Genomic DNA, 15,580 nt, shown 5'->3' on the forward strand with positions numbered 1-15,580 from the left:
ACAAATGTAAAATCATTCTCAGTCCTTAGGAATAAGCATGTGTTTCCAGGTTTGAAAGATTTTTCTGTTATCAGAGCATCAAAGTTAAAAATGTTTTGTCCTCAGCAGATGAGCTCTGTCTGATGGCTTTCTGCTTTTCTGTGTGTGTGAATTTGTTCTGTTTCATTGGATCTTACCTTCGATCATTTCTGCGCTGACAGTGTGAGAGACCACTGCTGCAGGAGTCATGTAGGTCCTCAGAGGGGCCACACCTACAGAGAGAGGAGAAACAAATAGGCAGCAGCTTCATACCTCACAGAGAGAACAGTGGTGATGATCAGCACATCTTTAAACAGACATGTGGCCGACTGACCTGCAGACCATGTGTAGGCCAGTGGATCGGGCTGGGTCTGTACGGCTGCCTCTTTTAAAGCCTTCCTGGCAGGAACTTGTTTCCTGGACTCCTGAGAGAAGGAGGAGGAAGAGGAGGAGGAGGAGGAGGAGGAAGTCCAGCTGCCTGGTGATTCAGATCTGGAGTCTCTGCTTCTGCTGAAAGACTTTGATCTCCACCTGCCACCTGACATCCGTGAGGCGCAGGAGCATTTTTCTGAGAAAGCACTGGAATAATCGTCTTTTGTCCTCCTCCTCCTCCGAGAGCCTTCTGAAAGCAACACCTCCTCTCTGACCTCTGATATCACCTCCTCTTCCTCCTCCTCCTGCAGGTGCTCTGAAACCTGGCTGGCACTGTAACCTGGCTCTGTCCTGCTCTCACTCTCAAAGTCACTCTGGTAGTCCAGCACCTCCTCCTCCTCCTCCTCTTCCTCCTCTGGCAGCTGCTGATGTCTGGTTGGGGAGGTGTGAATAGGCATGCTGGGTTTGAGTTCTTTCTGTTTGGGCAGCAGGAGAAAACACCAGTCTGATGAGTCCTTCAGGCACTTTGAAGAGATCCCTGACAGAAAAGTCAAACAGCTCAATTTTCCTACAAATTATTTTCAATTTTCACAACTCGTAGACGTTAAAGGACACGTTACAATCCTACTGGTCTCACTTCTATGATATGAAGTGCAGACTGACCTACACTTTGATTTACAACAGTTGTATCTAATGGTGATCTCAGTCTGAGGGCCAATTAAAACCCACACTGACAGACCTCACAGGTGCAGTTTCACCTGGATGTTCAGCCCCTGGGAGAATAATACTTCTTTCACACACATGGACAGAGTCCAGGACACTGTTCACCCGGTCACTTCTGTACTGAGGAGCAGATGTTATTAGTCTCAGTTTGCTTGCTAGTTTATGAAACCCTTAGTGACACTAGCAGAGATGATGTCAGAGGGGATCTTTGGTCGCAGGAAGGTTCTGGACTGGATCTGGACTCTCATTACCTTCAGCATTAAGTCAAGTCTGAGGTTAGTGAGGAGCTTGGAGCCTCCCAGGTTTTAAATTAAACACAGTGAATGTGTCCTCCAGGAGTGAATATCTGGATTCACTGCATCGTGACACCACTGAAAACATATTCAATTCAGACCCTTGATCTTCTTTTTATGTCTTAAACTGATCACTCGCCGGCTACAGCGGAGGACACACCTGTGCACATGTCACGGTATTATAATTGATCTGGTTTTGGATCATATTATAATGTCCACATGGAACATCAGTAACCTGACTTCTCATGTGATTCCCAGCAGTGTGAACAAAATGAACTGCAGTTGGGGAAAGGCAGTAAAAACTCCACGTGGTGTAAGAGTCAACTGCTGATTATTATAAGATGGGACTCTTATAATAATATCAAATATATGAATGAATCCATTTGTGCAGCTATTTTAAACGATGTAAGAAACATAAGACTCCAGTGACAAACGCCGAAAAGAAGATCAGGAGCAATTACAAAGTAGATTTCCCTCTTCTTTCTATCTTAATGGATCTGATGATAAACTGTAACTGGGTTGGTTTGATGTTCTTCCACCAAAGCGACGGCCAAGGTTACGCATTATATTGGAGACAGATTTCCGAGGCTGTTAAATCCTTTCTGTCGCTCCCACCTGTTTCTCCGCCGTCAATCTGAAGCCAGCAGGCACGAGATCGTCCAGTGTCATCACGTTCATCTTGAAGTCTGCAATAACACAGGATCACAACAGTGTTCAGTGCGCTGCTGCTCGTGATGCACAAGGCTTTAAACAGACATCAGTTCCCGTTGATCTCGGCTCCTGGATGAATGAAAACAATCTCTCAGAAAAAGTGTCTTTACATTTATAAGCAGTTGTGATGTCCTGCTAATCCAATCATGTCAGTCCTGTTTATTCCAGCTCGACACAGTACACATTTATGTACCTTGTTGTTCCTCTGGGATGCGTGAAGAATAAAACAAGATTCATGAACAAAGGTTACATTCTCTTTTTTTAAAGAAAAGTGATGAATAAATAATCAGACAATCATTTTGAGAGCCTGACAGAAGAAAGCTGCTGAGTACCGAGTCTTGATCGTAGCAACGACCACGCCGACCGACTAACTCACCTTCACAAGAGACTGAACTCATCTCACTGTGTGGACCTTCAGAACTGGGCCCCACAGGGAAGAGCTCCTCCAGAGACAGAACCTCACCGTGGCCGGACACGGAGGACACCGCGGGACTGTCCGTCCTGTGGGAGGAGCCTGGTCTCTCAGGAGGAGGAGAGGGAGATGAGGAGAGCACAGAGGGGCTGAAGCAGGCCCGAGCCTGGCCGGTGAATCGGAAAGGAGAGCTGCAGCGAGGAGGAGGAGGAGGAGAGACGGTGGAGCGAGGAGGTGCTGTGGTGGAGGGCGACGGAGGAGGGACAGCTGCGGGAGGAGGATGGGGGGAAGAGGGGAGTCTCCGACTGCTCCTGCTCAGCTTCTGTATGAGAGGAGAACACAGTGATGACTTCAGATGATATAACAGTCAGTCAACCTTTAACTGTCTGTTTGGACTGTTTCCGGTGTCAATGAGGATTTTGCTGAATCTACATCTAAAAGAAGTTCCAATTACATATTTTATTCCAAATTAAAACTGTCCTAGAACATGAGCCTGGGTTATTTGTTCTAAACTACAGTACACCTGTTAGGATTATGCCATGAAGATCAGTTTAAGGCCCATCAGGCTGTAAAAACAGCACCTGGTCCGTCTCTTTCATGTACGAAGGTCTCGCCGGTCGGAAGAAGCTGCAGTCGTTTGAATCCGCCGAGTCTCCGAGCAGCTTCCTCATGTCCTCTTCATCGCTCTCCAGACTCACACCACTCACTGCTCTCACCGAGGGGACGACGGGATCGGCAGCTCTGGACCCGGACCCGACTCCGACATCCGTTCTGTCCGGAGCGGCCTCAGAGCTCCGATCGGCTCCAGCTGCTTTGTTCTTGAGGAAACGGCCTCCCCTCGGGCTTCGGGCCCCTCCGGAGGGCGCTGGGAGTTTCACAGGGGCCTCCGGGGTCCGGCTATCTGCAGCCGGCGCTGAGACTCCCGGGTCCGAGGTCAGACCGAGGGCGGGTTTGGTCACCTGTCCGGTCCGGTCCGGGTTCTGCATGCGGCCAAGGAAGCGGTTCTCGATCTCAGCCAGCCTACTTAAGGCTGCGGTCCGGCAGCCGCGCTGGGACGACGTCACGTATCTGACAGGAGACTTTAAATTAGAGCCATGAAAGAGGAAATGTTTCAGCAGCGCTACAAATATCTGAATCATATTAGTGAATACTGAATCATGGCCACTGAACTCTACCTCGGTTCAGGATGCTGCATTTGGTTCCTGTTGACAGGTGACTGACTGCTGTTTGTTGGTGGTGGCGCCTTCTTCAAGAACCTGCTTCCTCCTCTTCCTCCTCCTCCTGCTCCTCCTCCTCCCAGAGAGCTCTGAGGTCTGAGATCCTGACCAAAGAATAAAATCCAAAGTTTAAGTCTCAGATTGTTCATAGGAGGTTCCCAGATGTCTCGCTGCGTTCATGTGGAAACCTCGATGTCTTACGATATACAACAAACAAACACGTTTGTCTTTCCCTGTGGACCTTGTTTGTCCGGCGCTCCGTTCCAGGGCTGTTTTCAGACATGACATCATCGTCTCCGTGTCCAGGAGCGGAGCTGACGGAGGTCGGGTCGCTCGGGTCCGACAGTAAAGCGTTGACAGAAAGACCAACAGAACCCTACGGAGAAGCAGAGGTGTGACGAATGAACAACACTTCATGAAATACTGCACTTAAGAAGTATCTTAAGGTACTGGTACTTTACAAGTGTATTGTCATTTCATTATACTTTATAATTGTCCTCTTAGTGTCTGGTTGTCTGTTTCAGAAGGATATGTTGTACTTTTACTCCACTAAATTGTGTAGGATAGTTATTGGTGAGATTTGACCAAATATATGATCCGCTTGGATTTGATTCACCGTAACAGATTAAATGAAACTACAGCAGCTGTTATTTAGACATTGAGTTTGGTACTTTCCCCACGAGGACCGTCAGGACAGCTTTCAGTGGGAATACCTTCTGTCCTGAGTGTGTGTGTGTGTGTGTCCCTGTGTGTGTGTGTTTGTACCTGTGTGTGTCCCTCCCTGTGTGTGTGTGTACCTATGTGTGTGTGTGTGTGTGTGTGTACCTGTGTGTCCCTATGTGTGTGTGTGTGTCCCTGTGTGTACTGTGTGTGTCCCTGTGTATCCCTGTGTGTACCTGTGTCCCTGTGTGTACCTGTGTGTACCTGTGTGTCCCTATGTGTGTGTGTGTGTACCTGTGTGTGTACCTGTGTATCCCTGTGTGTACCCCTGTGTGTCCCTGTGTGTGTCCCTGTGTGTGTCCCTGTGTGTGTCCCTGTGTATCCCTGTGTGTCCCTGTGTGTGTACCTGTGTATCCCTGTGTGTACCTGTACCCCTGTGTGTACCTGTGTGTCCCTGTGTGTGTACCTGTGTCCCTGTGTGTACCTGTACCCCTGTGTGTACCTGTGTGTCCCTGTGTGTGTACCTGTGTATCCCTGTGTGTACCTGTGTCCCTGTGTGTACCTGTGTCCCTGTGTGTACCTGTACCCCTGTGTGTACCTGTGTGTCCCTGTGTGTGTACCTGTGTATCCCTGTGTGTACCTGTGTCCCTGTGTGTACCCCTGTGTGTACCCCTGTGTGTCCCTGTGTGTGTCCCTGTGTGTACCTGTGTGTACCCCTGTGTGTCCCTGTGTGTGTCCCTGTGTGTCCCTGTGTGTGTCCCTGTGTGTCCCTGTGTATCCCTGTGTCCCCCTGTGTGTACCTGTGTGGTCCCCCCCCCTCCTCCTCCTGTCCTCCGGACCGACAGCACCACCTGAGCCCGGTCCATCGCGGAGCTCCGACCGCTTCGTCTCCACATGTTTAAACTGAGACACTAACGTTAGCTCGTAACTAGCTGGCTAACTAACATCAGACGGAAGGAAAACTACGTCCTAATTTCATCTGCATATCTTTCATGACTCACTACCATTTAATACCGACTGGGCAACACCGGACAGTTCTCAATGTGACCCCTTTCTACCGGTCTCCTGCTTATTGTGTGGATCAAGATCACTCCGGCGTCCAGATAAACGCATCTATGGGCGTCCCTTGTTGCCATGGAAGAACTTCCGCTTCCGTCTTCTTCGTTGTCTCAATGATAAATCCTCTTCGGAGCGCTAGCGCCCCCCACAGTTCAATCCGTATAATTGTTACAAATCCAGTGAAAATAGACCGATGTACGTGAAATTGAATTGATATTGTTCCGAGGGTAAAGCAGTAGTACGGTGAACCACTGTTTCCTGTTCATATGCAGCCTGGCTCACATGTTTAAGTTCTTTATTTGATCCTGAGCCAAGACAACGCTGCGAAAACCAATGTTTCATAGTAAAAGAACAGTAGTTGAAACATTATTTTGTGTTATTATATATTATATTACAACACCTTACACATAACATATAACCTTACATATAACCTTACATACAACACATTATAACATATTATAACACCTACAAAAATTACATTACATTACATTTCATTTATCTGACTCTTTTATCCAAAGCGACTTACAATAAGTTCATTTCAACCATGAGGGTATAAAACCAGAACAACAGGAATCAAGAAAATACAATTTCTTCAAGAAAGCCAAACTACAAAGTTCTATCAGTAAGTTCTATTTTAAGATACTAAAGTTCTACTGTTCAAGGTAAAGGAAGAGGAGGAGGAGGAAGAGGAGGAGGAGGAGGGGGAGAGGAGGAGGAAGAGGAAGAGGAGGTGTGTTTTTAGTTTGTGGTGGAAGATGCTCAGAGTTTCTGCTGTGCTGATGTCAGTGGGGAGCTCATTCTACCATTTAGGAGCCAGGACAGAGGAGGCGGAGGAGAAGGAGGAGGAGCGAAGGGAGCGGGCTGGGATGTAAGGTTGGACCATGTCCTGGATGTAGACTGGACCCGATCTGTTCGCAGCATGGTACACAAGTACCAAACCTCACTGGACTTTTTTAAAAGCAGAATTAATGAGTTATTTTCCAAAAAGTGCTGACAACTAATGCAGCACAGAGTAAGCATAATCAAAATTTAAGGCACAACCCAGATAAACATGAAAACAAATCCACTTACTGTCTTTAAGTACTGTCTTTAAATAATATATTATTTACTGTCTCTTTTAGTAGTTTGATTTTATTTCAATCATATCATTCCTTTAAACCTGCTTGTCGCCGGTATCAGTGGAAATATATTTTATGAACCTTCCTGCTGGAATAGTAGCAGGTTCATTATTTTGTTACTAATGTAGTGCTTCAAAATTGCAGATAAAAACAACACACTTGTAATGTCAGACAGCTCCTCATTTTGGGGCTCTGGGTAGTTCCCCTATTGTTCTCATTATGATGCTACTGGCTGGAAGAGAGCACTGAAATATGACATTTATGTTTTCGTGATTAAAGAAAGAGTCTGCAGCCATGTTGTAGCCCCGTGAGACCAAAGACACAGGGATCAGCAAAGAGACCACATTTCCTCCTGAAGAAAAACATGAATGTCTGTCCCAAATGTTATGACAATCTGGTAAAATAGTAGTTGAGAAGCCGTGCTGATTAGACAGAGCTGTTGTGAACCCGAATAAAGGCTTGAATATTAAATAATTTAAGAATCAATAGCTGTTTCTGTAATGTGTGTCTGGAAGGTCTCATCTTTGTTTCCTAAAGCTATGCTCTTTTCCTGCCTGCAGATTTTTAGTGCCCTCATAGGTTACCTCTACAGTCCTTTCACAGCTCACTTTTTCTGCAGAACTCAAAGGTCTCTGCATTCACCCGCTGCCTGCAGACAGTAGAGCGGAAACGGACACTAATTACATTTTCTTGAATCTCACTAAAGGCTGAAGGAACGCAGCTATGTCAGGGTAACTTGTACTACAGTCAATTTAACTTTTACTTTGAAATAATCTACATTGAAATGTGAAGAATTCCAAACGTTTGATTCTGTTGCTTTCTTATTGAACACACACATTTTGTTAAAGCGGTTTTTGCACCTTAACTGCTGAAGTTGTAATTTTGCTGATGTAAATTCAACATGTGAGAAACGGTGAAAGATCTTTCACTCTTTTAACTAATGGAACCTTACCATTGCTGTGTGTACATATCCATGTCAGGCACTGGGTATCCTCAACATTGCTGTCCCACCTTGATTGGGATCCTGCAGTGTGCATTGCTGTATATTCCATTTAACAGGTTTTTCAAAATAAGTGCAACCCAGCTTTTTCAGACCCCTTAAAATGAAACCATGAGTCACTGCCTTTTCTTCCATGTGTCATGTGGTTGCCATCTAAACATCGCTCATTTGAATCGTCACGAAGTAAGTCTTCGAGTCAACTCGTGTTTTCTGTCAAATTACATCACTCTTCATTTTTATCATCAGGTTTATCGGAGAAAAACAGCAGAACAGTCTTATATGAACAGTAACCAACTATAAAACCAACAAATGCACAAATCTAAACAGCCATTTTGTTATTTTTTTCAGTGGTGCGACTCACATGATCTTACAGGTGACAGTTAAACTGTTAAAAATCACTGCTAACTGATAAACAGCTGAACCGTCATGCTGTGACCATGTTTTTGTCAGGGTTTTGTTGAGTTCAGGGGAAAGATCCTGGTTTAGGCTGAAACCTTAAAACATGGTATTAAATTGACATACTTATGTGACAGTATGATCCTCAGCCAAGAGAGGTCTGCTGGTGTCCAGCAGCACCTGTACCTAAATACCAGCTAACAGCAAACAGCACTGTGGATTCAGCATGCTGAACCAGGAGTGGTGCACCATCAGACGCGTAGCAGAGAAACAACACTAACCTTGAAATGGTCCCCACAGTGTTTTATCAACCCATTCATGCATCTCCATAACTACATTACCTGACTTCCTGTTTTGCTGAACTCGATTTTATTTCTACCACTAGAGGGCAATGTTTTTATTTGGCCATCGTCATCCTGCAATTTTGGCGCCAGAATTGACCATATTTGGAAATGCTGGGAGGGAGCGAGATCGGACTCAATCTGACTCAATCGGACTCAATCTGACCGGGAATTGCTATGCACCGCCCACATGTAACGAGAACCGGATTGTAGTTTCGGCGATCAGCTGAGATTGGGAGCACTGACTGATAGCACAGACTGGAAGCAGAAACAGGGTGCCGGTACTGGAGCGGGAGGGGTGGCGGGGGGAGGAGGAGCGAGAGCGGGAGGGGGAGCGGGAGCGGGAGGGGGAGCGGGGGGAGGAGGAGCGAGAGCGGGAGGGGGAGCGGGAGCGGGAGGGGGAGCGGGGGGAGGAGGAGCGAGAGCGGGAGGGGGAGCGGGAGGGACAGGAACAGATGATGGACGGGTGATGGACGGGTGACTAGCAGGAACTCTCAGTATGGACCGACACCAGATGACTGCAGGAGCAGGGTACATATAGTCCGGGGAGGTGATCAGGGGAATGAGCCACCTGCAGGTGGTGATCAGGGAGAGTGGTGGCAGCTGCTGAGACCGGTGAGGAGCGTGGCCATGGGAGGTGACAGGAGGTGGGGAGAGGAGGACACAGAACACATGGGGACACAATAACAAACAGACAGGGGACTGACAGAAAACATGAGGAGAGGTGATTGGGGACAAAACAGAGGAGCAGACAGGAATCCTGACAGTGCCCCCCCCCCCCAAGTCAAACAGAAACTCTGGTGTCTTTGACAGGCGGCAACCAGCAGCGACGTCGCCCGTTGATTTGTGGATGGCCGTCACGAAGCCTCTTTTCACACTTTCTCTGATCCCTCCAGCCATCAGCTCAGCTTCACCACTCCAGTTCTTTTCTCACCAAGCTGACAGAAAGGTCGTCCGGAACTGGATAAAACCTTTTGAATTAAATTAAAATTCAACATATATAAAAGATGCACTGGAGCAGTCAAAACTTTGACACATCAACTTGCTTCACAGTTTTGCTTTGTTGTTCCTTTTTTTTTTACATGATATAATAATAGTGCCCCACAAGGTCTATCTGTAGTAACTACGCAAAAGGTAAAACCGGGGAAATGGCTTTAAAGTTTTTTTGGACTTCCCTGTCTAGTGGGTTATAGGAAAATAAGTAAGATTGCACTTGTTGTACATGAAAAAAGGAGGTAATTCTTATGCCAAAAAAACAACAACACGAAGGCGGATTTAACCATTAACCCCAAAATTGTTGTTACTGCTCTCTGCCTTTGCATTGCCTGAAATGTGCAGTAATTATTTTCTTTCAGCTTCAGTAAACAAAAACTATGACAACAAACTTTGTTTCTCGCTGTCGCTGTCTCTATCTTATGCCACTACTTATTTCCACAGGGCTCGTGAGCTTAATCTGACTTTGATTTCTTGTGGTTCATACAATAAAGGATTCACACTATATCAAGCAGTAAGGCGGGTTGGGGGGAGGGGGGTGTCACACTAAAGCATGTACAGCAGGTATAATACGTTTTGAACACATCAACATTTTTCTCAGTAAATATATTTCCAAAGGTGCTATTGACATGAAATTTTCACCAGATGTTGGTAACAACCCAAATAATCCATACATACAAATGAATTTGGAAATTAAGTTATGTGTAATAATGTGAAATGATACAGGGAAAAAGTATGGGACACATGAAGAAAGGGAGGTGCAAAAAGACAACAGCTGAAATCTAACAGTAAATAGAAAGTGATCCGGTCCCTTATCAGTGCAAATTAATATCAGCTGGTTCAGTCCCAACTGATGACCTATAACAAGGTGTCTCATGACCAAGGTGTCACACAAGAAACATCTCATGATGGGTGAAACCAAAGAGCTCTCAAGACCTTCACAACCTTATTGGTGCAAAACATACTGATGGGGTTGGTTACAGACGCATTTCTAAACTTCTGAATGTTCCAGTGAGCCCTGTTGGGGCCGTAATCTGGAAGTGGAAAGAACATCATTTCACCATAAACTGGCCACGACCAGGTGCTCCTCACAAGATTTCTGACAGAGGAGTGAAAAGAATTATCAGAAGAGTTATCCAAGAGACAAGGACCACTTGGGCTGCTTTCAGCATACGGTACTGGCAAACCTCACCGAGACATTCTTGATCAAAATCTGCTGCCATCCACCAGGATGATGAAGATGAAACGAGGCTGGACATTTCAGCAGGACAATGATCCCAAACACAGCCAAGGAAACTCATTGGTTTCAGAGAAAGAAAATAAAGCTGCTAGAACGGCCCAGCCGATCACCTGACTTCAATCCAATTGAAAATCTGTGGAAAGAAGTGAAGATCAGAGTTCATAAAAGAGGCCCACGAACCTTCAAGATCTAAAGACTGTTTGTGGAAGAATCAGCCAAAATCACACCTGAGCAACGCAGACGACTAGTTTCTCCATACAGGAGGCGTCTTGAAGCTGTCGTTACCAACGAAGGCTTTTGTACAAAGTATGAAATAAATATCAGTAAGTGTGTTCAATACTTTTATCCTGTGTCATTTCACATTATTACACATAACTTAATTTCTGAACTTATTTGTTTTGGTTTCTTTGCATGTATGGATTACTTTGGTTGTTACCAACATCTGGTGAAAACTTCATGTCAATAACAGGTTTGGAAATATATTTACTGAGAAAAATTGTGATGTGTTCAAAACGTATTTTACCCGCTGTATATCCACTTCAGTCCACCAGAGGATACCGAGTAGAAAGGTGGGTCTGTCGGAGATGTTAGATGGAACAAACACAGGATTTTCACTCAGACAGCTGGTGTTTGAGTAATTAAAAGGCATCGTGGGTTTCTTTTAAGTTGTGCACTAAGCATTTTTATCTCAGGAACATAGTGACTTACGTTGGCGTGCGGTCCGTAAGGTTACTTACTGTATGTGAAATTACTTTTTAAATCCAAACCATGAGCTCATCCTCAACCTATATGTGGATGTTAGTGCCTAAACCCTCGGGCACTTTAGTTTTCACACCTATACAAGACCAAACTGGACACTGACACAGTGTAAGTGCGCTGACGTGTGCACAATGCTTTGGTGTGATGCCGGCTGCAGCATGTATCCTGCAGCGGGCTGGTGTGAAGCAAAAAAATGGAATGCTCATTTTTGTCACCTTGAGAAAGGAAAACAGTTTACTCTGACCTCACTCTTATAGAGACAAGGTAAGCATGACAAGTCAAACGACATTTCTGAACAAAAGTGACAAGCATTTCTTTTGAGAATCTGAGCTGCCAGTTTTACCTAGAAAAGGATGAATAAGCTCTCGTTGTCCTTGTTGAGAGACCGTTGTTAAACCTCGCTGTGTATGCAGTGGTGATGAAGAAAGAACATCATATGGAAATGTGTTCGTTTTTTGTTTTTATATATCTGGACAAGCAAACACTTGATCCTCTTTGAAACAAGAGTAATGATGATATACTCAAACAAACGACACACAAATCTGACATTTTGTAATAATTTTACAAATTCATATAATAATGTCACATGAAATTAAAAACTAGAAATACTTTCTATGTAAGTTATCACAAACTACCTGATGTAGAAAAGGACTCTGGTATGGTGGGCACACTTGAAAAAGAACAATTAAAGAAGAACTGATGGAAAGGTTTTTACATCTGGAGAAAAAGAAAATGCAAACATTCATGTTCTTCAAAATTCATGTTTTTGCCTAAAAACCTTTCCCCCCCAAAAAGTAATCGTAACTTAAAATGGGTTGAGTTACTACGTCTTTTATTCCATTTTTTCCAGTTGATAGAACTGTGTTGAGTTGGTAGAGATGTTCTGTTCACAACATAGTGGTCTGTTTTGCTCTGTGCCGGATTGTCTTTGTGTTTTCCCACGTTCTGACATTCATGTCTATTTTTTTACCGTGTGTGTCTTTTGGGTTTTGACTGGTACCTTTGCTTTGTCTGCCTGCCTGTTTTTTGTTGCCTTGAACCTACTCTTTGAAGTGAAGTTTGATTTCAAATAAACTGATTGGAATCCAAAGTTGTGATTTTGGGTCCTGGTCTCAACCTTGATAAGACTCAGGATGTGTTGTTTACTGAGCACATATAGAGACAAGGCCGAAAACCAAATTCAGATGGCTGTGATCTTCGGGGCCTCAGGTGGCAATGCTTAAAAAACACGCAACTCTGTGTTGAAAATCACTCCACGGGCTAAGGAACACTTCTGAAAACCTGAAAACCACTGTCTGTGAACACAGCTCATTTAAGATGAGTGAGGCAGAGTGGAAATCTCTCCTGTGGTGTGATGAATCAAAATTTGAAATTCTTTTGGGAAATCATCAATGCTGCATCCTCCAGGTTAAAGAGGAGAGGGACCATCCAGCTTGTTATCAGCTCAGTTCTAAAGCCAGCATCTGTGATGGTACAGGGATGCATTAGTGCACATGGCATGGGTAGCTTGAACATCTGGAAGGAAGCATTAATGCTGAATGAGATATTCAGGTTTTGGAGCAACATATGCTGCCATCCAGACAACGTCTCTTTCAGGGAAGGTCTTGTTTATTTCAGCAGAACAACGTCCAACCACATTCTGCACATATTCCAACAGCATGGTTCTCTAGTAGAAGAGTCCGCTGATAAACTGGCCTCCTGCAGTCCAGACCTGTCAATCATTGGAAACATCTGGAGCATCAGGACATGAACAATACAACAAAGGAAGGCAAAAATGGAACCACATTTCACTTTCAAAACTCCAGAAACCGGTGTCCTCAGCTGTAAGAAGAGGTGATGCAACACCTAGACATGACCCTATCCCAACTGCTTTTAAAAGGTGTTGCTGCCATCAAATTCAAAATAAGAATATATTTTTCATAAAACAAAACAAAAATTGTTCATTTCAACATTTGATAATTAAATTAAAAATGGGTTTATGTGATTTGCATTCTGCTTTCCCAACTTTTTTTTAAAAATGAGGTTGTATCTTTTTTTATGTTAAATTGTTTTGTTGTTGCAGTACAAAAGTATAAATTATGTGCTGGAGTCTTTTTGAAAAGGTTTGCATCCCACTCTCACCTCCTTCCATGTGCACAGAGAAGCAGCCCACTCTGCAGACTGATTGCCTGCTGCTCCGAGATAAAGGGCTGACTGAGGTTGTTCAACTACAACCTCAATATCACTCCTACCCTGATGACATCAGGACCCCGTGCTGTTACCAGCACTACATTATATAATCACAGAGCACATGCGACAACAATCTGATCAAAACAGCTATACTTCACATGCATAATTTAATCTGCCACAGCTATTCCACCATGTGAGCTATATGTGCCGCTGGTTTCGGGTGTAATTGGTGCATTTTGGCCGAATTGGAGGCGTGTGAGCAACTGCATTTGGGGTTTTAATGAATGAAGGCATGTCATCTTCTGGGAGGTTGTCTAATCCTGTGTAATCCCGGCCTGATGAAACCAGATAGAGTGGAAATATTGGCAAAAGAGAGGGATTAGTGACCATGGAGTCTGGCAAAACATGTGATCCCATCACGAGCGCATATTTTACTCACACATATGCAGCTCTCGCCAGGCACACCGAGAAACACGCCAGTGCACTCACTGTCATTCATGAGTCTTCAAGGTGGACTGCGAAATAAAGTGAGGAGGGTGTGGAGGAGTGTTGTATGCTAACTTTGCACGTGACTCACAGCCATAATAAATATTCATCTTATCTACATCGTTTGTTTTTCTCCATATGAATCCATGATCTAAATGCACCCCTTGCCCAAAGGCACTGCTGAAAAGGAGGACTTTAATTGTCAACCTGATTCGGTGTGACCTGACTACATGCTGTCATCACGACAACAGACTGAAGGACAAAGCGACCTGATTCACTTGAGCTGTGGGGAAACGAAAGATTAAAACTGAGTGAAATAAATAAATTACATCAAATCTCTGCAGCAAGCAGAACACTTCAGTGCTGGACGAACACACAGCAGAACTCACAGCTGAAAGCATCCTGATGACCCAGAAACTGCTGCACTGATGCCAGTTTGAGGTGCTTAAGAACTAAATATAAAGTTTTGGAAAATACTCATATTTGTGTTTTTTTCACAACATAGATAAGAACATCAGTGTGATTCTTCTCTCTGTGTGTGTGTGTGTGTGTGTGTGTGTGTGTGTGTGTGTGTGTGTGTGTGTGTGTGTGTGTGTGTGTGTGTGTGTGTGTGTGTGTGTGTGTGTGTGTGTGTGTGTGTGTGTTAAATGAAGCTGGAAGTTCATTAGCCTAGCTTAGCACAGAAACAAAAAACAGGGAAACTACTCAGTACAGGTTTAAAATATTTACCTACCAACACATTTAATAGCACTAAAATCAGCCAAGACATGCAGTGCAAGTAATTCAGAGTACTTCACATTAAAAAAACAGAAATAATACACAAACAAAGCTTGATAGAAAATGATTGAATGATTATAATAAAAAACAGCTAAAGACTTGATTATTATTATTTATTTATTTTAATGATTATAAAGCAATTTACAAAACGGTCCATGCATCATCTGATCATTCAATTATTCCATTTAATTTGGCAAATAAAAAACATAAAAATATGCCCTCGACCATGAGTATCTCAAGAAGCTTCCAATTCTGGATTTGTTTCTATATTTTGGTCTTAGTTCTTATGCACACAAACAAATTTGAAGTGTTCAAGACACTTGGTTTCTGCTGAATTAAGAGAGTCCTTTCGTAACCTTTGTTAAATAAAAAGTAATTGACAAGATCAACTCCTGTGTCTGGCAATCATTTTTTAAGTAACGCTTACCTTTTCTGAATAGCGAATGCTTCATTTTTATTGATTTACTTTTGATGATAAATTAAGAGTTTATATTACTCTCTTTTTTAAGTAATCAGTTGTGTTGTATTGAGAAATATTAAGTAGACTTTACCTAATTTCTTTTAGTGTGTCATAGCTGTTAAATGTAGGTACTTTTTACTCAAAACAAGGGGGGAAATCACCCAAACAAACTGAGTGCAAATTGTTACATTCACTTTTATTGAGTAGATTCTATAGGTTTCTTTTTACAGTGCAGGTCATTATTTCATTTTTCTCTTTTTCAGTATTCACAAAAATTGAAAGCTGATTTTTTTCCCCCCTCCGTTTTATATGTATATATATATATATATATATATATATATATATATATATATATATGTACACAAAAATTGAAAGC

General features: G+C 43.6%; 1 protein-coding gene across 4 annotated transcripts in view; it reads right to left on the reverse strand.

The window, feature by feature from the left end:
• Positions 1-5,525, reverse strand: part of cunh19orf44 (chromosome unknown C19orf44 homolog) — a 9,147-nt gene extending 3,622 nt beyond the window's left edge. For 2 of the 4 annotated variants that reach the window (XM_069719697.1, XM_069719695.1), the window contains exons 1-8: positions 5,207-5,525; positions 3,988-4,122; positions 3,705-3,850; positions 3,111-3,597; positions 2,494-2,851; positions 2,022-2,092; positions 353-866; positions 177-251 (exon numbers count right to left, since the gene is read on the reverse strand). In XM_069719697.1, coding sequence (XP_069575798.1) covers positions 177-251; positions 353-866; positions 2,022-2,092; positions 2,494-2,851; positions 3,111-3,597; positions 3,705-3,850; positions 3,988-4,122; positions 5,207-5,302 — 1,882 coding nt within the window. In that variant the 5' untranslated portion in view covers positions 5,303-5,525. Of the gene's footprint in view, positions 1-176; positions 252-352; positions 867-2,021; positions 2,093-2,481; positions 2,852-3,110; positions 3,598-3,704; positions 3,851-3,987; positions 4,123-5,206 lie in introns of all 4 variants that reach the window. The other 2 variants (XM_069719696.1, XM_069719694.1) reach the window with 1 other exon arrangement.
• Between the last annotated feature and the right edge of the window lie 10,055 nt (positions 5,526-15,580).

Source organism: Brachyistius frenatus, unplaced genomic scaffold, assembly GCF_029030835.1.
Source record: "Brachyistius frenatus isolate BFR_SWC_R1_liver_20210118 unplaced genomic scaffold, ASM2903083v1 Contig_221, whole genome shotgun sequence".
Classification (NCBI taxonomy): Eukaryota; Metazoa; Chordata; class Actinopteri; family Embiotocidae; genus Brachyistius; species Brachyistius frenatus.